General features: G+C 42.6%; 1 protein-coding gene across 1 annotated transcript in view; it reads right to left on the bottom strand.

The window, feature by feature from the left end:
• LOC124719797 overlaps positions 1-23,820 on the bottom strand; it is a 393,830-nt gene that overhangs the window by 99,498 nt on the left and 270,512 nt on the right. Inside the window, exons 6-10 of the mRNA XM_047244992.1 lie at positions 22,356-22,580; positions 20,095-20,258; positions 16,215-16,402; positions 14,231-14,499; positions 5,511-5,844 (exon numbers count right to left, since the gene is read on the bottom strand). Coding sequence (XP_047100948.1) covers positions 5,511-5,844; positions 14,231-14,499; positions 16,215-16,402; positions 20,095-20,258; positions 22,356-22,580 — 1,180 coding nt within the window. The remainder of the gene's footprint in view (positions 1-5,510; positions 5,845-14,230; positions 14,500-16,214; positions 16,403-20,094; positions 20,259-22,355; positions 22,581-23,820) is intronic.

The following is a 23,820-nucleotide window of genomic DNA, read 5'->3' as shown; positions in this document are numbered from 1 at the left end:
AGGCCCTCTTTCCTTAAATGCAGAATGCTGAGGGGTTTGTTGTAATGCACAAGTCATTTATATTAAGTGAATGCATGTTTCAATATTAACAGTGTCTGTGAATTGTACCTACACCCAAATTATGTTAATTCAAGAATACTGTGAAGATTTTGTCATTTCTTTACAAAGATTGTCCTTTTGCACTTTTTTTAATCGAAATACATTTGACTATCTTTTGTTTCTTTATAAACATTAGGGTTGAGGATTACTGAAATGTATTTAATGTAACTTATTTGGTGAAAAGAGTTTTTTCATCACGACAACCGTCTTTGACTTGTAAGCTGGATCTCTTGTCGTTCTGTATACGGTATACTCTCGATTATCCACACTAGTCGGAGAGGAGAATCCACAAATATCTGAAAAAACACGAATAATCGAGATACTATCAGACGTGTATTCTTTGTTCAAAAGTTTATCCAACTTCTGTGTAAAAAGTACTGTTGGCCTGTTTATTTCTTAAGATAGTCTGTGATGTCGGTCTACTTTCAACAGGAACTGACACTCTGTCTCGCATCAATTCTAATTTTTTTGTGCCGCAATTATGTCATCGTACTGAAACCCCCTCCGGCCCGTAAAATCTCGACAAGCACACGACACATCGCAATGCAGTACAATGGCTGACAAGGTCACTATCTTCGTGCCCACTTTCACTTCCACTGTAGTCTCCTCCGTTCTGTCGTCGTGCATCGGTCACAATTTCAGTACCAGCTCACATACCGGAAGCCGGGTTCACAAGCTTCGCTCTTCAGCCACTTGCTCATATTTTCTTCGTCGACATCTTCAAATACATTTAACCCCATTGCCAGATTCAATATTTGTCCAGTTGTTATTTCTTCATCACTTAAACCCTTGAAAAACCCCTTTCTTCTATACCTGGAAGAATTTTCCTCCACGATCGAACTAGCATATATGGCTAGATTTCCTGCCACGTATCAGAAATCCTGTGTATGGCACCTGGAATTGTCAACTTCTTCCCGGAATGTTACCAAATCACTTGATCAAACAGAATTCTCAGTAGACCAGCCCAGTAAGCACCACTTCACCAATGCAACTAGATCTTGCTCCATTGGCCACGTAATGGCAGTCACATTAGGAGCCAAAAACTAAGTTACTAAGGTACTAGAAGCCTCTCACTGCGATGCTGATGGGGCATTATTAAGCAATAAAACAGCCTTCTACGGCAGCCTTTCTCTTGCAGATATCACCAAACTCATGGTACAAAATGAGTGTGGAGCCAGTTTTTGAGAATTTCATTATCCGTCCATGCTCATTTTTGGTTGTAATAATGCAGCTGCAATATCCTTGGATGCTGCCTCCCCCCCCCCCCCCCCCCCTCCTGCCCCTCCACCACACCAATCACAAGTAATTTCACTTTGTGGCTCCTAGATGGTTTAGTAGTGCACAAAATTGTAATGCTTTCTTTAGGCAACTTATATTCAAAGCATGAACTTTGCTCTTAAAAGCAAAGGTTCTGGTTGGTAGACATTTCCAATACAGACCACTTTGATGTGCATCATAAATTTTAGTCTGGTGTGAAATTATCTCTTTCCACCAACTTCTGGAACTCTTCCCAGAAAAAAATTAGCTGCCACAACATTTGAACTAAGCCACTCTCCATGCACAGTAAGTCTGCAAATCCTGTGACAATGTTTGAATCTGGTTAGCCATCCAGATGAGGCATTAAATTCTCTCTCTAATTCTAGAGCTCCGAGAAAATAATTAGCTTTTTCAGCACACCACGCACGAAACAATGACCGCCTGCTCATTTTCGGATAAAGAATCACAAAAGTGCAGCATCTAATTCATCATATGTAGGTCTTTTCATGCCTTTTTTTTATGCAGATGTTCCAGAACTGAAATCTGGTTTTCCTGACAAAATCCTGCATTTTCTGCTTTTCCTTTTTAATGTCCCAAACAGCCTGCATTCCAATACCATAACCAACACTGATTTTTGCAGCAGTTCGTCTCCCCATCCTCCATCTCAAATCTTTCAATTACTTCTAATTTTTGTTTTAATGTCATGTTTCTCCATCATCTCTCTTACAAATTTCTTTTAACTTGCATTACTAACACGTACCAATTAACATCAGACAACATGGAATAAGCTAGCTGAGAACAATGGAAATGGCGCTCTGTTGTGATGTGATGGTCATTCGAACAACAGAAATGGCACTTATTGTCATGCGGCGGGTTGTTTTTTATATATCCCCGCCAACCCTCCCTCGACTAATTCTTCTTCTTATTTTAATGCACAAATAATCTCCAAAGCAGGTAATCTGCACACGAATAATTGAGAGTACAATGTATTTGAGAAATTCAGTATTAATGTGAAAATACAAAATAAAAAAGTGAAAGTCAGAAACCAACATCTGATTTAATAATTTGCTTGAAATTAACTAGAACCATGAAGTCCTTTTAGGAAACAGGAATCCTACATGCAACTGTGCTGACAAAAAAGATTACCGATTGACAATCAACACGAGATAACTAGAAGTTCATTTACTATGACATCGATGCACGGACAATTTAACTTTCTCAAGGTGTGAGAAGTGGCCTACAAATGACATCACAACATACCCTTGTAAGGTTTGCTAAGTAAAATAAACGTTTTTTATTTTTTATTTTTTTAATCACAATTGGACGTAATAAAGTAAGAGGAGATTGTGAACTTGCACTGAAATGCTATACTCTTTTACATATTCAAGAACACAAGTTTGACTTTTGTGCACACTGCCTTTGAAGTGCTTCTATTTTAAACAGCCAGAATATTACGACCACCAACCTACTATCAACATAAACCAGTCCAGGTGATAGCAGTGTCATCACATGGGAAGAATGACTGCTAGTCAGAAACAGGCACAGCGCATGTAGTATCAGTGTGTGTGTGTGTGTGTGTGTGTGTGTGTGTGTGTGTGTGTGTGTGTTTTGTCCATGTATAGACTGAGCAAAGCACGTGGTCTATCCAAGTTTGACCGAGGGCAGACTGCGGTGTCCAAGACGCACTGAAAAAACATTACGGAAACTGTGCGACTTGTTGAGTGGTCGAGGAGTGCTGTGGTGAGTGTCTGTAACATGTGGCAAAACAGATGTGAAACCACATGTACCGTATTTACTCGAATCTAAGCCGCACTTTTTTTCCGGTTTTTGTAATCCAAAAAACTGCCTGCGGCTTAGAATCGAGTGCAAAGCAAGCCGAAGTTCTGAAAAATGTTGGTAGGTGCCGCCACAACTAACTTCTACCATCGAATATATGTAGCGCTACACAAGCATGCTTTGTGGGCACAAAGATAAATACTGGGGCCAAAACCTTTTTTTTTTCTCCGCCCCGAGTTTCGGCCACTGCATTTTCATAGATTATCCAACGAAATAAATACAAATTCCGTATTGTTCATCTTCAAATGTAGCAGACTTTCAATGTACTGCGAAAATCTGACTGGCAAGACTGTTAGGGATGTTTGTCAATATGGCCACCTCTACGTTCCGAGTTTTTTCCTACCTGTGAGAAGAGATGGTTGCTAATAGGAACCTGATGAAATGCGAATCACAGGCAGTATTCTCTTCACCATAAGAATAATACGAAAATAAACATTTTGCCATGTATTCTTTCGTGTTTGCTGCTATCTCATTTAAATCCTGTCTGCCTAATAAACTACGAAACTACTGTGAAACAACAGCAAACGCGGAAGAATGTACGTATCGTGTCATGTTTATATTCGCATTATTCTTATGCCTAATAGTGATATAGTCAGAAATGAAGCACGGCAACTGACTAGATTTTAAATGTAAGATGACACTGATTTCTGTGCAGAATTTCATGTACTAAATAAGCAGCCGCAAAGATTTTCAAACAGAGAAAAATTTGTGCCTACCTCTCGTTCAGAACATGTTCTATCATACGCAATCTATTATTTGGTTCTTGTTGATCATTATCAAAGAAAGCAGCAGTGTGAGTAACAACAAATAGCAGTCTCTTGCCATTGTTTCGGTAAAGAGACGATTCCTCTTTTTCAAGTGGCGGTAGCGCGCACAAAAGCAAGCCATGCCGCGAGCGGCGACACGTCGTAAACACGCACTATCAGAATGCGACAAACAATGCATGACACAGTACAGTAATGCATTTTCAGCTTAGAGTGACGTAAACACCTATAACAAAGAAAATGGCACTTATCAGATCAAAGCAAAATAAGCAATCGATTCAAACCAGACAAAGCACGTGAAAAAGGAAGGGTACCCGTATAAATACGGACGGAGCGCCTGACGCATAGCAATGGCTACCCGGTAAAGCTTAACTGCTAAGCTTACGACTCGAACCAAACTACTGTAGCTGTATCGTCTTTCATACGACCTAAATTGTGTCTCATATTACAATGGACCAACTTTGTTTCGATTTGGAGGTGCGGCCTAAAACTTTTTTCTCTCCTCGAATTTCGAGTCTCAAATTTCAGGTGCGGCTTAGATTCGGGAAATACTTTTTTCCTTCATTTCGAGTCTCATTTTTCAGGTGCGGCTTAGATTCGAGTAAATACGGTAGCCGTCCCGGGGCCAGGTCACCGCCCCCCATTCCTGACGTCAGATGGCATATGCCGATCAGACTGGTGAAACAGGACAGGTGTCAAATGTGGTGGAACTAACATCGGACTTTAATGCCCGTCAGAGTAAAAGTGTGTGTGAACGCACCGTGCAACGAAATCTCCTAACAGTGGGTCTCAACTGTCAACACACGTGTTATTGTTAACACCACAACATCGGCAACTACCACTGAAATGGGGACGTGACCGTCGGCAACGGACGTTTGTGCACTGGCCGAGATGTCGCACAGTCTAACAAACCCCAATACCTGCTTCACCGTGCCGACGGGAGAGTGCAAATCTGTCGTCTTCCGAGGGAACAGCTCCTCGACAACTGTGCTGTGGTACGGAGACCAGCTGGCAGTGGCTCCATTACGCTCTGGGGAACAGTCACGTGGGCGTCCGTGGGTGCGGTGGAGTTCGTACGAGGTGCCACGACGGCCGAGGAGTATCTTACACCGGTTCAGACCACTGTCAGCCCTTCGTGACGATTACATTTCCCGTCGGCAGCGGCATTTTTCACAACATAATGTGCCGTGTCCCGAGGCAAGAACCACAACGGTGCGGTTCGAGGAACACAGTGGTGAATTCAAATCGATGTGCCGGCCCTCCCAACTCGCCAGATCTGAACCCGATCGAACACACCCGGGACGCGATCGAACACGACGCCGGAGCTCGTCAATCCACTCCCCACAACTCGCAGGCATTAGGTGATTTGTGTGTGCAGACGTGATGCGAACTCCCTCCAGTGACCTACAGAAGTCTCACTGCTTCCGTGCAACGTGGCACGGAGACTGTTATCCTCGCCAAAGGTAGGTGGTCATAATGTCCTGGCTAATCAGTGGGTATTTTCCAAGCTTTCGATGCCGTGGCAGTTTCACTCGGGAGACAACTCGTACGTACCTGGAGGAGATGCCAGCGGCTGCACCTGTACGGCCACCACGTCCGGCTGCGGTCGCGACTGTCCGTCCGTACGCCGGTCCCTGGCCGCCGCGGACGCCCCGTCGCGGCTCCTCGACGGGCGCACTGCCGGAGCGGGCACGGGCGCGCGCTCGCGCTCCTCGACGGCGGGACCGCGCCCGGCGGTGGCGGCGGCCGCGTCTTCGCTGCCCGAGGACGACGTGGAGGTGACGCTGTCGCCGCGCGACGGCAGGCGGCGCTGCAGTTTCGCGTACAGGTCCGCCTTCTCGGCCGTCAATTCCGCGCTCGACCTCTGCTGCTGCTGGTGGTGCTTCACCTGAGCGACACGAACAGTACCGGGACCTTTTATTAACTTTTTGTAAAAATAATTGAAGACTAAAAATATTTTACGGTACAAACAAATGTTGGAATGCCTGTACGGAACAACAGTAGCACGAGAAGGACCAGTTGCCACTCACCGTGTAAAGGACTCGCCTCCTCTATGTAGTGAGTAGCAATTCCTCCTTTTCATACGGTTTTTGCGGTACAAGTTGTTTTAGTAATTCTCAAACTATGTCCCTTTACTATTTACACACTTTTGCACACGTTCAAATGTATTCAGTGGACATATTCTCCACTACGATGTTGGTACCTCAGAAATGTAGTTTCGGATGGGTTCGATAGTTTCTCAGGGTAATGAAGCTCGCTGTTCACACATTTCTTGCCGAGCGTAAGGAAACGAAGAAGTTGTGAGGCAATATATCGAGCGAATATGAGTAACAAGTCATTAATGTTACATACTAGAATCACTCCAAATTTCTTATTTAAAATAGCACTGTGTGGCACCTTCAGATGACAATGCATTCATTATCAAGGAAGATGATAAAAGTTAAAGCTATAATAACTTTTTTCTTTACTGGTTTCACTTATTCATTTATCTTCTCCTCCTAAAACCTTTGTTCTCGTTCCTTTTCGTGTTCCATTTGCCTCTCATTCACATCATTCTCATTTTTCTGTTGTAATTGTCAATTGTAGTATTACCCCCCCCCCCTCTCTCTCTCTCTCTCTCTCTCTCTCTCTCTCTCTCTCTCTCTCTCTCTCTCTCTGACCACATTTATAATTCGTTAGAATGTGTGGTATCATGCGATTCCTTATTCCCTTACCAGTACAATAACCACAAGTATACCTTAATTGTGCCCACCTAGTACCTTTTCCTCCTTTGGCACACTTCAATTTGTCTGTGGACCAACAACAATTATTTGCCATTGACATTATTAATAAATGTGTAAGAGCAGAAAAAATACGTATAATATTAGAAATTAGAGTTTAGTGCAAAATGTAAGCAGACAGTGTTCTATGAAAGTCATAAGATTCCTGGTTTCACATTAGCATTATGTGCAATACATTGTGCTCATGTGATACTCCTATTTTACAAACAACAATCAATGTTTAAGTGTTTCAGTACAAAACAAAAAGACCTTGACTGCAAAAAAATAGTAAAGGACAGTCAATGAGAAAAGAGTTATTGCATGAAAAACATGTTGGGTGCTGTGTTTTCATTCACATTACTTAATGGCACAATAAACCAGGAAATGGCAGCTCTACCTTTAACTTCAGATTCTCCCTAACGGCAACTCTATCAGGATGTCTGCATGTGAACAGTAGTAGATGCCAGAAAAATAATTGCCACTAGCAGCTCAGTCAATGGAGACCTGAAAAGGTCAATTAGAGGGGGGAGGGGGGGAGAAGGGGGAATCAGTACAGACCCAAATTTTTGCACAGTGCTACAGGGAATGTCCTGTCCTAAACAACATTCTAAAAATCCTGATCAGCAGGGTTTGAGCAGGTTTAAAGATCATTTTTTTGTTTCTCTCTAATACCTCAAAAACCACAGGTTCAAGTGTAAATGTTTCACGGTATTCAATTAAACTATATTAAATTTCCTACAAAAAAAAAGGTTCTATTGTTTTCTCTCTATGACTGATAGTTTCTGAGTTCAGAAGACACAAATATTGCACATTAAAAATATTGTTCTAATGGTATAAAATTAATGTTTATCTTTCAATGAAGTGGGTTAAAAACAAATATTAAATGTGTGTATCACATGTAACTGCAGTGCAACCATATTAAGGGATAAATTGTGTTCCGGGGTGTAACAGGGTGAAGTGGGGAGATGTGCGGGGTAGAAGTGCAAGGGAAAGTAGGTCATCTGATTGTGTTTGCACACTTCCCTCGTAGATCTGCAAAATGAAGGTCAAGCACATGACTCCACACTGTCTACTGCAAGAAGCAACTACACGGTTTTTTACAAAGTTACAGGCCTTCTGCAGAACACCTTACGAATCACTGGCAATGCAATGTGCAGACTTGACTGGGAGTGTGTGAGCATCAACACTATGTGGAACACCAATGTAAGTTACTAATGACACTAATGCAGGTAATCCAAATGGACAGCACCTATATAAATCTCTGCACACTGTTGTACACTGCTAAAGGAGAACTATTCTGTATAGCAGCTGTGATGTACTTCTGGGAAAGACAACTTGCCCCACCATGAGGGCTGTTCACTTTTCAGTTTACAGACAGACTACACCTCCCCAGATTTCCTGTCCAGTTCTCTTCTGTGAGCAGGCAAAACATCTTCACCAAGCTCATGTTTATATAGTGAAGCTATTTACAGTTAATTAAATTATTACTTACTCATAGTTGTTAAGTGGGCTACTAAATAAAATTCATTCCTGCGTGTTTAACTTTTAAGTGTGATATTGTCAGTAGCCTGCACGGTGTCAGTGAGAAAGATACCGGATTGGTAAACGTGGTACCTCATTGCCATCTATCGTCCGAATGTGTGCACATTTTCTTTTCTGATGAAGGCTTTGACCAAAAACTAAGTGTGTATGGTCTTTTCATTTTGTCTCTTGGCAAATGTTCAAATGTGTGTGAATTCCTAAGAGACCAAACTGCTTAGGTCATCGGTCCCTAGACTTAAAAAAATACTTAAACTAACTTACGCTAAGGACAACACTCACACCCATGCCCGAGGGAGGACTCGAACCTCCAGCGGGAGAGCGGCCACGCAGTCCGTGACGTGACGCCTCAAACCGCACAGGCTACTCCGCACGGCCGTCTCTCTGCAACTTCACGTTTCATCTTCACGGTCAGTAGCAATCTATCCTTTTCGTAGTATTGTAGTCTTCAATTATTTGTCGGATATATTTCACTCTGTCTTCACTTGCAACTTCTGCCATCCACGTCTCCCTCTACTACCGTGCAAATTATTCTTTTCTCTTTTCACACATGTCCCATCGTCACAACTGCTTTTCTGTTTAGTATTTTCCACATGTCCTTCCTTGCCAATTCTGCGCACAATACCTCCTCTAATCTGTATGTGCACTCAGCAAGTGAATCTGCAATTTATGGTACAGCGTACCTTGTACCACTGAAAGACATTCCCAACCCTGTTCCACACAGAACTGAAGTGTGAGAAATAATTACCTGTAGACATCTGTAATACCGTAATCTCGCTTATTTTGTCCTTTTAGGATCCCACAAGAGACAAACGTCAGAGGTAATGTAAATCTCCTGCAATATGTCACAAATGCTTGTACTCTAAGTTTCAAAAGTTTTTTACTAAACATTCTTTGGTCCTTCCAAAACTTCCTACATAAGCCCACAGCACTTTTCTGGAACACTGACACACTGACGAAATGACTAGTGACAAATCTAGCAAAGCATCACTGAACTACTCCAGTGTCTTCCTGTAATCTCCTGGTACAAATCTTTAACATCCAAACAGTATTCAATAATAGTTTTCACAAGCACTTTGTATGTGCTCACCTCTAAAAGTGCACAACACTTCATTACAACTCCAACCCCCCACCCAATAAACTGTAGTCACCCATTCTCATTTCCTACAACTGTCCGTATGTGCTCGTCTGCACGGTGGTGCACATTTCTGTGAAGGATCACTGGTGTGACATTTGAAAGTCTTACGCCGGACAGGGGAAACTCGGGTAAGCAGAAGACAGAATAGGCTATATACCAATCACCACACCCCAAGTACTTTGATTGTCAACACACTGATAAATTATTCTGTTGCTCATTGCGGAACAAGTTAATAACGCAAATACTTAACAATGAAAATAAAAACTGAAAATGTTCAACAATATTGTGAAAATACCCCCTCTCTCCCACCCCTCTCCCTTCTCTTACCTCTCCCCTTCTCCCTCTCACTTCTCTTACCTCTCCCCTTCTCCCTCTCACTTCTCCCTCTCTCTCCTTCTCCTCTCCCATTCTCCCTCTCACTTCTCTCTCTCCTCTCCACCTTTTGGCTTTCTCTCCCTATTGCCCCTCAGTTTCCCCTCTCCCTCTCTGTGCATCTTTTGGTGTACCTGTGTCGTCTTTTCATCTCCTTGTGTGGCCAAGGTCTGTCTAAAGACCTGCCTCTTTCCTGCTACCCCCTCCTTGTACCCTTCCCTATCTCACTCCCGCTCCATCAGCTCAGGCAACTGTTTCTAGTAATCGACTGTCAAAAATTAGCCTTGCCGTGGCTGTGGGAGTGTCCCTATGGGTCCCTGTGGAGTTATGGGTGTGAATGCGTGTACCTTTGCCACAAAAAAAGAGCTACATTCAAAAGCAGGTGTAAGTGATGTTATCAATTACATTCGTGTGTGCTCCAGCCGTCAATCTCCAGTAAGTGAGTGGTTCCCCTCTCCCTTATTTTACATATTTTAGAAAATAAATTTTGGCTTACAACTATAACCTGCATGCCGCCTCTCCCCCCCCCCTCCCCCTCCCCCTTCCACCACTAGCACATGAGTCGTAGCATCTGGAGTGCAGTATGCCGCATCTGGCAACAATGCTGCCAGGTTGTGTGAACTATTAATACCAATCATCTGTCGCTTGGACTACGAGTCTTTGGTGACAATGTTGTTAACAGATGGTTTATATAACTCAGTAAGGCATGTGTCTCATCTGTGGTGTTCATTTCATGCAAATGATATTCGGTTGGTGCATTAGCAGCTTACACTAGTAATGATATTGCCTCAACTTACATAGTGGACAATATAAAGCAAAATTCACCAGAGAAAAGTATCCAATGTTCAGTAGCATCTTATATTAAAAGGCTATATTCTCGTCGCATGGGAATTGTTCATCACCTACATTTCACTCCCATGTAAGGGTACTGTAGCGGGACTTTGAATTTTGCCAGGCTACACTCGTTCCCTCAGATATAAATTATACCGCCACAGCTGTAAGAGCGCTCGACGGCAGAGAAAATATTTATAAAAAAATGAAGGTACAAAAATTGTGACCTTTGTTGTTTTCTACTCGCTCTTGTCTCTTGAGAGTGGAAGCTTAACTTCACTTATTCGATAGCCTCGGTACGATTTAGACGTAAAAACTTATTCGTTTGTCTCGGTCTGATTAAGACGTAAAAACTTATTGATGTGCAGACATATTGTATTGCGGAAGCTCGTATGAAATTTGGAGGATGGAAGCAGCCGTGAAATACATTGCATTCAATATCGAGATGGTATTCATTTGTAGACATTAGTAATTCCTGGACGATGAAATTTACTGCAAGATTTTGGAGCAGCTACGACTTTTTCATGCAGAAATGAAGCAAGAGATTGTCGGAGAACAAGACCTGGACGCCGCATGAGAGAAGACATATTAACTCGGTAATGAATTAACTCTTATCTACGCCACTTACCCCTGTTCATCACATTTTGTTATTCTCTGTTCTCTTTCAAATAATTTTTGTAGTAGAACTCGGTTTGACTTCTGCTCAGAAACGCCACAAGGACCACCCCGACAATAGCTTCTCCGAATCACGAAGTCCGATTTGCATTTCATTCTTTCCCTTTTTCAAGGTCATTAACGATTTTAAAACCCCCTTTTTATTCACTATTTCTTCCCACATTTTGAACCTTTTCTTTTCTTCTCTTATTCTTTTTTATTAACCACTACAGTACACTCCATGGAAACACTTTCAGATAAGATTGACTAATAAGTACATTTCTACTCAACATTAATAAATTTCTCTCTCTCAGTAGTCCATTTCTTGCTACTCCAAGTATGCATATTATAGTCTCATTACTTCATATGTCATGTTACTTTGCTGCCAAAAATATCAAGACTCATCTACTATTTTTAGGGTCTCATTTTCTAAGCTAATTGCTTCAACACTGTCAGATTTTATTTCTTTTCCTTCCATATTCTCAATCCGGTTTTCACATCTACACGACCACGCAATTCCATTAAGTGCCTGCAGAGTGCGCATCAGACCACCTACAACCTGTTTCTCTACCGTTCCACTCACGAACGGTTCACAGGAAAAACGAACACTTTCTGTGAAAGTGTCCGACTTCTCTTACTTTATTACGATAATCATTTCTCCCTATGTAGATCGATCTCAACATAATATTTCCACATATGGATAAGAAAGTTGGTGATTGGAACTTCACAATAATGTCTCACCACAACATGAAATGCCTTTGTTTTGATTACTGGCACCCTACCTGGTGAGACTCTCATACCATTCAGCAATACTCCAGAAGAAAACAGACAAACATAGTGTAGGCAGTCCTCTAGAAGACCTGCTGCATCTTTTAAGTGTTCTGCCAACAGAACACAGTCTTTAGCTTGCCTTCCCCACAACAGTTTTTATACAACTGTTTCAATTTATTGTCATTTTATCTGTTTTCCATCTCTTCCTTTAGTTGCTCTAAATTCATTGAGGTATGTGCCGTCTATGCAGTTAGTTTGTTGCCATACGTGTTTCGCTTCATTTATTTGGGAAGCATCATCAGTGGCCTGAAATACATGTTTCTTTTTATATGTACAATAAACGCATTATATGACAGATATAATACGCTGCTGTATTACATTATGTATTGTTTTTCTCTTGCTTTTTAGGCTAGAAGCAACTTCTGTAGCATAAGTTCCATATTGTGGATGTATTGTTCGGTGTTACTTATGAGTTCCAGTGCTGCTACCACATATGTGTGATCCTGGAGACACATTCGTTGGTGTACATACTCCAGCTAGCTGAATCTGGCGTTGTTCGTACACATTTGCCACATCACATGTTTCACTTGTTGTTTGTTTGTTTGTTTGTTTATTTATTTATGTGTGTGTGTGTGTGTGTGTGTGTGTGTGTGTGTGTGTGTGTAATTTGATGTGTGCAAATGATTTTTTTCTTCCATTTAGTTGTTCAGTATTATATTTCCTAGGTATGTTGTTGAATCAACAGCCTTTACACATGTGTGATTTTTCATGTAAGCAAAATCTAATGGAATCCTTTTACTTCTTGTGGAGCACCTCACTCTTTTCTTTCTTTAGAGTCAACTGCCACTTATTGCACCATTACAGATATCATGCCTAAATCATTTGAAAACATTGAAAAATGAAACCATGTGACAGCAGTAAGTGTTTGACACCACTGCTCAGGCACAACACATACTGGATGTTTCATTTTTCAATGTTTTGTGTTTGATTAAGCCAGTATAAGGGCATGAAGTACCTCTTTCTGGTGTTTGAAAGTCAGTTGTGGAATGCTTAATTTTTACACCTAATAATTCTCACGAAATTTTCAATCTACCCCAGGCACATTAGATAGGGTTCGTGTCTGGAGAACATACTGGCCACTCTAGTCAAGCGATGTCGTTATCCTGAAGGAAGCCATTCACAAAATGTGTACGATGGGGGCGCGAATTGTCGTCCACGAAGACGAATGCCTCAACAATATGCTGCCGATATGGTTACACTACCAGTCGGAGGATGGCATTCACGTATCGTACAGGCATTACAGCACCTTCCGTGACCAACAGCAGTGTACATAGGCCCCACATAATGCCACACCAAAACAGCAGGGAACGTCCACCTTGCTGCACAGCACGTCTAAGGCATTCAGCCTGACTGGGTTGCCTCCAAACACGTCTCCGACGATAGTACGGTTTAAGGCATATGCGACAATCATCGGTGAAGAGAACGTGACGCCAATCCTGAGGGGTCCATTCGGCACGTTGTCGGGCGCATCTGTACCGTGCTGCACGGTGCCGTGGTTGCAAAGATGGACCTCGCCAAGGACACGGAGAGTGAAGTTGCGCATCATGCGGCCTACTGTGTACAGTTTGAGTCTTAACACAATGTCCTGTGGCTGCACGAAAAGCATTATTCAACACGGTGGCGCCATCACGGTTTCTCCGAGCCATAAACCATAGGTAGCTGTCATCCACTGCAGTAGTAGTCCTCGGACGGCCTGAGCGAGACATGTCATTGACAGTTCCCGTCTGTCTGTATCTCCTCCATGTCTGAACAACATTGCTTTGGTTCACTACGAGAAGCCTGGACACTTCCACTGTTGAGAGCCCTTCCTGGTATGCAGACGCAGACGCAATCGGTCACAGTATTGACCGTCTAGGTACCAGCTGTGTACCTCCTTCCTGGTGGAAGAACGACTGGAACTGATCGGCTGTCGGATCCCCTCCGTCTAATTGGTTGTTTATGTCTTTGGTGAGTTTAGTGATTTCTCTGAACAATCAAAGGGACTGTGTATGTGATACAATATCCACTGTCAACGTCTATCTTCAGGAGTTCTGGGGACTGGGGTGATGCAAAATTTTTCACGATGCGTGTGTTTTAAGACAGCACAGTGTTTACCACGCTGTTGACAGTCGTCTGAAAATATATCTATCTGTAGTAAGTGCGACACTAACCCCAGTTTCAGAACTCGGCTGCCTCTCCGGGCTCGGTGCTTCCTTCTCCTCCTCGATTCTGGCCGACCGGCGGGCGTCCGAGTTCTCGGTGGGGGCCGTAGGACGCGGCAATGTCCGGCTCTCGGTAGTCGCGTCCACAGTGGGAGGTTCCGCCGGGGACGGTGCGGGAGTGGCCGCAAACCTGTCCGGCGACACAGCCCGAGGTCCCGCAGGGGTCACCGCTACTGGCGGTGGGGGTGGAGCCGCCTTCTTCTTACGAGGTCCTCGCCCTGCTCGGTGACAGAATTTTTCAGAGTTAAGCACACAACTGACTGTTCCATACAGAAAAGCCTACAAAAGTTATATCCAGCAGAAACAGATGTCAACGAGACTATAAGGAAAAAAAAGAAAATCTTTGTTTAAAATTTCAGTCTACACTTTGTTTCCTAAAACTGGTAAGCAGGAAAGAGAGACAATATTAAAGGAACAATCAAAGTTGCTTCGTCTTTCTTCTTCTTACATCTGACTATTCAGACATAAATTAAAATCCATCAGCCAAGGTTTCTGCCTGCAGGTCACAGGTAATCTCAGAAATTACACGACGGATTTTGATATAGTTTCTATTGATGAATAGACCGATTCACGAGGAAGGCTTGTGCATATAATTTACAATTACACTGAGGTGAAGAATATCAGTGGATACAAAATGCACATAGACAGATGGCAGTAGTACCACTTACCCAAGGTATGAAAGGAGAATGCATTTTCAGAGCTGACAATTTTACGTGCGTGATTCAAGTAAACACGTTTCTGACATCGTTATGGCCACACGACAGGAATTAACAGGCACGGAACATTCCATTTCAGAAATCATTCGGAAATTCAAAATTTCGAGATTCACAGTGTCGAGAATGTGTAGAGGTTAGCAATTTTCAGGCATTACATCTCACCACAAATAAGGCAGTGGCTCACAACCTTCACTTACAACAAGTGGTGTTTCAATAGATTTGTCAGTGCTAACAGCCAAGTAACAATGTGTGAAATTACCACGGAAATCAATGTGGGATGTACGACGAACATACCTGCTAGGACACTACAGTGAAATTTGGCGGCAATGGGATGTGGCAGGAGACAACCGATGCCTTAGCTAATGGCATAACATCGCATGCAGTGTGTCTCCTGTGCTCGTGACTGTATCAGTCAGACCCTACAGGAATGGAAAACTGTGGCCCGATCAGACAAGTTCGTAAAAGCTGACGGTACGTTTCGAGTGTGGCACAGACAACACAATGCCACGGAGCCTAGTTGTCAACAACACACTGTGGAAGCTGGTGGTGGCTTTATAATGCTGTGGGCTGTGTTTACACGGAACGGAGCGGGTCCTCGGGCCCAACTGAACCGAACATTGACTGGAAATGGTTACGTTTGGCTACCTGGAGACCATTTGCAGCCATTCCCGGACTTCACGTTCCCGAACAATGACGGAACTTTTGCAGATGACAATGCGCGAATTCACCGGGCCGTCGCTTCAAGGAATATTCTCGACAATTCAGGCGAACGATTTGGCCACCCGGATCGCCAGCCACAAGTCCCGTGCGACATCTATTGGGGATAATAACGAGGTAAGTTCGTGCACAAAATCCTGCACCTGCAACATTTTCACAATTACGGATGACAGTAGAGGCAGCACGGCTCGATATTTCTGCAGGGGACAAGCGACGACTTGTCGAGTCCACGTACTGTCGATTTCCTGCACTACATTTGGCAAAAGGAGGTCCGACACAATATTAGGAGGGATCCCGCGACCTTCGTCACCTCGGCGCACGTCACGAGAATAGGGTGAACTACGACGAATTAAAGCCCCAAACACGGGGGAAACGGTGCCGTCACTATCTAGCATACGGTCCACCAGCCCCCACACTTTCGAGGAGTGCACGAATAATATCAGGATTACAAATACGGGTGCAAGAGATTACTCGAAGAACGAACAACATAAGTACGGCACCTGTGGAAGACAGCGAGGACGTAGAAGTGCTGTGCTCGCCGTGCACCGTTCTGCCGGGCACGCCGGTCGCCAGGTTGGACACGGACCTGGACAGTGGCACCGAGTTGCCAACAGTCGGGCCGGTCCGCTTCGGTAGGGCTGCCGATGTGCCTGTAGCCGGTGGCAGTTTGCTTCTTCGTGGCAGGGTGCTGGAAGCAGAGAGACAGATAGAGAATTATAAAAGCTGTTAAAAAAAATTTAAAAAAAAACATTTTAAAAAAAATTTTTAAAAAAATTTAAAAAAGAGACGCGCGCGCGCACACTCACTCACTCACTCACTCACTCACTCACTCACTCACTCACTCACTCACTCTCCACCCGGGAGGGGGAACACACACACCTCACAGAGAGTACCGAAGAATACAAGCGGATTATACGGTTCACAGATCATCCGCACACAAGTGTGGGTGTTATGCTTTAATTTGGAACAGGTAGACACTATGAATATAAATTTCTGGTAGCAAAGACGTAGGTGATGAAAGCATTCACAAGCGGTTAAATAGCAATATCTGTGAACCACTATTTCAGCACCCGAGTGATGCTGGCGAAGTGAACCTAGTGTTTTTGGTAGAGGAAGAAAGCCCATGTGAGAGTGTACCCAGCATAGTTCCTTAGAAATAAAAGTGTGGAATCAGGGAAAGACTTTACTGCCCAGCCTGAACAGCTAGGACACACTTGAATATGTTAGAAGCTTGTCAAAAGGATGCAGACAGCACTTTGATGGTCGTATAGTTACATGGGTGAAGGGAGCTCTTCTAATGTATTTGTCTGCATTCTGATTGGTGGAACTGAGGCTGTAGTTAGTTGCAGAATACTGTAATATTACTAAAAAGCTTACAACTTAACTCTGAAATGGTGAAAGTATCCACAGTATTAAATTTGTTGTAAGTTATACTCATCTCTCAGTAAAAATGGCTCAAATACTGGTATAGAGGCGAAGAAGACAGCGTAAGTCTACAGACACAATCCAAGATTCCCAAAAAATAAAATAAAATTATATATATATATATGATTATAATAGAGGGAAACATTCCACGTAGGAAAAATATATCTAAAAACAAAGATGATGTGACTTACCAAATGAAAGTGCTGGCAGGTCGACAGACACACAAACAAACACAAACATACACACAAAATTCAAGCTTTCGCAACAAACTGTTGCCTCATCAGGAAAGAGGGAAGGAGAGGGAAAGACGAAAGGATGTGGGTTTTAAGGGAGAGGGTAAGGAGTCATTCCAATCCCGGGAGCGGAAAGACTTACCTTAGGGGGAAAAAAGGAGAGAGAGACAGAGAGAGAGAGAGAGAGAGAGAGAGAGAGAGAGAGAGAGAGAGAGAGAGAGATTGACATACGTAAAATATGTTCAGACAAGCTGTTACTAAAAAAGTGTACAATGGGGAAAAGAAAAGGCAGATGACACAACCACTACTGATGAATAACATTTGGAAAAAGGCTTTGTTACAAAAATCACATACTCCATTTCAGTTATGCTTATATCATCTCATAACAATGTAAGTTGTTACAGGGGTATTTTTTAAATTAGTACACCCAAGTACTACAATTTAGGAATAAAATGAAATATTTAGACATCAATATATCCGTCCTACTTTATGTCCCTATTTATTTCGAATGAAACTAATAGGTGTTTTATTACTTCCTCAAAAGCATATTTTAGAATCACCACCCGTCCCATACACATACACCGACCGTCACGTCCTTGACGAAAACAGAGTGCGACAGTAGTGGAGTTGTGGCTCAGCTTCCGTGGTGCGCGTTTTGTGCAGCGGCAATGCCGTGGCTGCACAATGGAATTTAGAGTGTTCAGCTGAAATAATTAAAAATTCTTCCCACGTAAGCTTTGCATACTGTATCAGTGTCAGCAGTTCAGTATTGCCAATTTATTTGAGAGTGACAATTCCAAAACTACACGTCATCTCACGAGAACAACTACTGGCCGCATCTTGACGGTTACAAGACAAGCGATGTTTAGAGGACAACTACCTGAGCGAAAATTCAAATTGAGAGACACACACATAATAAGTCTGACCAAATTTCACAAGCAGAGATACCTTTCTGGCTGATATCGTACTGCCAAATTTCGAACAGCCGCAGCACAATCGGTCATATTTATGCTCGTAAAAGTAACTAATAACACCACTAAAATTGATAAACACCCAACTGCACAAGCTGTGTCGCACATCTTAACTCATTTGGCATATTCCAAGAGTGGATTTCCGGTGTTTGTACTTCTGACATTTTAATTGAGTGACCAACATTTCAACAATAGGTTTTAGTACGTTTCAGCCGATTACACAGCTGGAGTGCCACTAAATGACTCGACGATTATGTCAATTGTTAAGAGTTGTGCATTTGTTACGAAGAGTGCAGCCCAAAGTTACAGTGCTCGACAAGCAATGTATCTCATTCTGGAAACATCCCCCAGGCTGTGGCTAAGCCATGTCTCCGCTATATCCTTTCTTTCAGGAGTGCTAGTTCTGCAAGGTTCGCAGGAGAGCTTCTGTAAAGTTTGGAAGGTAGAAGACGAGATACTGGCAGAAGTAAAGCCGTGAGGACAGGGCGTGAGGCGTGCTCGGGTAGCTCAGTCGGTAGAGCACTTGCCCACGAAAGGCAAAGGTCCCGAGTTCAAGTCTCGGTCCGGCACACAGTTTAAATCTGCCAGGAAGTTTGAGATATATTTGGATTGTACGAGATCAAGTTGGCTCTCCCTGTGTGATTACGTCCCCAACGGAGTGAAGAATGAACAGTATTTTTTTTTTCTACCTGTAACTGGCAGTGAGAGTGACCAGATGACAACTGTCGCACAGAGCTCGAATTCCAAAACCACTCACCGGTGACGCAAATGCCCCTAAGAGGAAAACCTGGTGGCAAAGCCACAAAATCTGGACTGGAGTAACGAAAGAGTCATCTGGTCAGGAGTTAGTGTCGTTTCGTACTGTTTCTAACTTCTGGCCGAGTATATGTCACGAGCGAAACGTGGCAGGGTTTCGGTGACGATTTGAGCAGCTGTATTGTGGTACACCTCGAGCCCGACAGTCTACAAACTCTAATTACTGCCGAGGATCACGTGATCGTGCAGTCCTAAGATAGCTAGCCCACATCTCTGTGTTTGTGTGGCTTTGTGCAACATTCAAAGTGAGGACGACCATTTATCCCAGGAATTTTTACCCCCAGCACATTAACCCACAATAAGTGTTTCCTGCAGCTGATAACAGGACACCTGCCCATTTTGCCTGTAGCAGGACCTCGAACTGGCACCACAAATCACTTCACAGGAAGACTGTCCGTATTTTATTCGTACGGAAAGAGGGAGAATTCCATTCAGACACTTTTCCTCTGTGCATCAAAAAAACTAATTTTTTGAGGTTTGCATTTGTCATCTGTGACAGTTAATCATGAAGTTTTAATTATCACTCAGAAAAAATAAAGTTACGTATTTAGTGTTTCCTTTGCAAGTACATGCCCCTAGCTGTGATATACAATGAAATCCTAGTGGCATGTGGCAGTTTTGCGGCTCGGGATTTCAATGCGTACTGCTGCTGCAAACTCGTGCAAAAAAAATAAATAAATAAATAAATAAAAAATAAATAAATAAATAAAAAATAAAAAAATAAAAAAAATAAAAATAAAAAAAAAATAAAAAATAAAAAATGCAATTATATTTGTAGTACAACTTTACAGCTACCCGTGTAAAATGCTCATATTCCTCCAATTTCTTGTGCCTAGTGAGTAGTGACCAAATCTGTTGCAGTTTTCATCTGAAGAGATGTCAGAAACAGTGTAACATCTGACTAACAGAGGAAAATGGTGTGGGAGAGCAGTCACCTGTTGCTAGTCGGAGGTGGCATCTCCCGGGCGGCAATCGTCTTGTCGACGGGGTGCGTGTCGGGGCCGTCACTCAGCACGGACGCCTCGTGGTAGCCGGAGCTGTCGGAGGACGTCCGCGAGTGGGTCACCGTGGGAGCAGTCCCGTCGTGGTGCGACACGACCTGCAATGTAACGGGATTGCTCAAATCGAATTCTCTCTGCAAAATTGAGTACATATTTAATTGCAAAACTTTCTCTGTTAACTGCACACAATTTTATGAAATTCTCCTGAAGTTACACAGAGAGAGAGAGAGAGAGAGAGAGAGAGAGAGAGAGAGAGAGAGAGAGAGAGAGAGAGAGAGAGATATGCAGTGGTGGGAATGGGGTTGGTAGGACACTGTGGAGGTGGGAGGGAGGTCGTGGAAGGGGGAGTTGTGAGTAGGGGCAGGGGAGCATTAGAGAGGTAGGTATGAGGCTGACGGTGGGCAATGCAGAGGTGGGATGGGGAGGGTGTGCTGAGGTGGGTCCTTTCAAAAAAAAAAAAAAAAAAAAAGAGTGTCCTTTCAAAAAAAAAAAAAGAGTGTCCTTTCAAAAAAAAAAAAAGAGTGTCCTTTCAAAAAAAAAAAAAAGAGTGTCCTTTCAAAAAAAAAAAAAGAGTGTCCTTTAAAAAAAATACATGTCATAAAAAAACGTGTCATAAAAAAAAGCCGTGTCATAAAAAAAGCCGTGTCATAAAAAAAGCCGTGTCATAAAAAACAACGTGTCATAAAAAACAACGCGTCATCAAAAAACAACGCGTCATCAAAAAACAACGCGTCATCAAAAAACAACGCGTCATCAAAAAACAACGCGTCATCAAAAAAAAAAAACGCGTCATCAAAAAAAAACGCGTCATCAAAAAAAAAAAAACGCGTCATCAAAAAAAAACGCGTCATCAAAAAAAAAAAAACGCGTCATCAAAAAAAAAAACGCGTCATCAAAAAAAAAAACGCGTCATCAAAAAAAAAACGCGTCATAAAAAAAACGCGTCATAAAAAAAAGTGCCATAAAAAAAAACGTGTCATCAAAAAAAAATCGTGTCATCAACAAAAAAAACGTGTCATCAACAAAAAAAACGTGTCATCAACAAAAAAAACGTATCAACAAAAAAACGTGTCATCAACAAAAAAACGTGTCATCAACAAAAAAAACGTGTCATCAACAAAAAAAAAACGTGTCATCAACAAAAAAAACACGTGTCATCAACAAAAAAAACACGTGTCATCAAAAAAAACACGTGTCATCAAAAAAAACACGTGTCATCAAAAAAAAAACACGTGTCATCAAAAAAAAAACACGTGTCATCAAAAAAAAAACACGTGTCATCAAAAAAAAACACGTGTCATCAAAAAAAAAAAAAACACGTGTCATCAAAAAAAAAAACACGTGTCATCAAAAAAAAACACGTGTCATCAAAAAAAAAACACGTGTCATCAAAAAAAAAACACGTGTCATCAAAAAAAACACGTGTCATCAACAAACAAACGTGTCATCAACAAACAAACGTGTCATCAACAAACAAACGTGTCATCAACAAACAAACGTGTCATCAACAAACAAACGTGTCATCAACAAACAAACGTGTCATCAACAAACAAACGTGTCATCAACAAACAAACGTGTCATCAACAAACAAACGTGTCATCAACAAACAAACGTGTCATCAACAAACAAACGTGTCATCAACAAACCATCGTGTCATCAACAAACAAACGTGTCATCAACAAACAAACGTGTCATCAACAAACAAACGTGTCATCAACAAACAAACGTGTCATCAACAAACAAACGTGTCATCAACAAACAAACGTGTCATCAACAAACAAACGTGTCATCAACAAACAAACGTGTCATCAACAAACAAACGTGTCATCAACAAACAAACGTGTCATCAACAAACAAACGTGTCATCAAAAAAGAAATGTGTCATCAAAAAAGAAATGTGTCATCAAAAAAGAAATGTGTCATCAAAAAAGAAATGTGTCATCAAAAAAGAAATGTGTCATTAAAAAAGAAATGTGTCATTAAAAAAGAAATGTGTCATTAAAAAAGAAATGTGTCATTAAAAAAGAAATGTGTCATTAAAAAAAACATATCATAAAAAAAACATATTATAAAAAACTAATTTCATACACAACAAAATGTTATTTGTTACTAAAAGCCCTACATTAGCAGAATACATTAACTTTACGGAAGTTGCTCTAGCCTACAGAATACAGGAGAGGTTCAGCGCTGCTCACCTGCTTGGAACTGGCTTTACTGATCACCACTGCAGAGTCCCGCTTATCGCGGCCTCTGGTGTCGGCACTGTCGGTGGTGACGGCAGGCGGAGGTGGGGCCGGGCGCCTCTTCCTGGCGGGAGCGCGCGGCGGAGGCGCGGCGGGAGCCGAGTCGGGAGAGCTGGACCTGCCGCCCAGGCTGCCCGACGACACGCTGCCCGTGATGGCACTCACCTCGGTTCCCGTCTGTGAGGAAGGGCGGGGCTAGCTCACTACGGGGGATAAGCAGCAGGAGTGGGCCGTCTAACGCACTACGTTACATTGCGACATACAGGGGAACACTTCGTAGCGCTGAACTAAAATGCTTCTGCAAGCCGTACTGTTTAATATCCACCAATAACTTAAGACTGACTACAGCTTTTTGGTGGAAATTACATACGTGTCGGTACAGGTGTACTTAACATTAGAAACTAGCTTCAGGTTCCAGGAGAGAATGCCATACGAGGGGCGTTTGAAAAGTCCGTGCAAAAATAAAAACTACTTGCGTGTTTGGGGTAAACCTATTTTATTTTTCAACATAGTCTCCTTTCAGACTTGTACACTTCATCCAACACTGTTCTAATTTGTTGATCCCTTCCGAATAATAGGAACTGTCCAAGTCTGCAAAATAGCTATTAGTTGCTGCAATCACCTCCTCATTTGAATAAAATCTTTGTCCCTACAGCCATTTCTTCAAATTGGGGAAGAAATAGTAGTCCGAGGGATTAAAATCTGGAGAATAGGGGGGGGGGGGATGTGAAACGAGTTGAAATCCCATTTCCATTAATTTTGCGAGCACAACTGCTGAGGTGTGTGCTGGTGCATTGTCTTGATGAAGGAAAAAGACTTCTTTGCGGTCCAATCGCCGGCGTTTTTCTTGCAGCTCGGTTTTCAAATGGTCCAATAATGATGAATAATATGCACCTGTAATAGTTTTACCCTTTCCCAGATAGTCGATGAGCATTATCCCTCGCAAATCCAAAAAGACAGTCGCCAAAACCTTTCTGGCCGAAGGAATGGTCTTCGCCTTTTTTGGTGCAGGTTCTCCCTCGGTAACCCATTCTTTACATTGTTGTTTGGTCCCAGGAGTTCAGTAATGTATCCATGTTTCATCCACAGGGACGAAATGACGTTTAAAGTCCTGCGGATTCTTCCTGAACAACTGCAGACAGTCCTTGCAACACATCACACGATTCCGTTTTTGGTTAAGTGTGAGCAATCGCGGAACCCATCTTACGGATAGCTTTCTCACGTCCAAATGTTTTTGCAAAATATTATGTACCTGTTCATTAGAGATGCCCACAGCACTAGCAATCTCACGCACCTTAACTCTTCTGTCATCCATCACCAGATCAGTCATAACCTCCACAGGGCGTCCAGAACGTTCAGCATGACTTGTGCCCATATGGCGACTACGAAAATTTTGAAACCACTTATGAACTGTTGT

Source organism: Schistocerca piceifrons, chromosome 11 (assembly GCF_021461385.2).
Source record: "Schistocerca piceifrons isolate TAMUIC-IGC-003096 chromosome 11, iqSchPice1.1, whole genome shotgun sequence".
NCBI classification, from domain to species: domain Eukaryota; kingdom Metazoa; phylum Arthropoda; class Insecta; order Orthoptera; family Acrididae; genus Schistocerca; species Schistocerca piceifrons.
The sequence above is the reverse complement of the archived record's forward strand: the minus strand, read 5'-3'. Positions and strand labels throughout refer to the sequence as shown.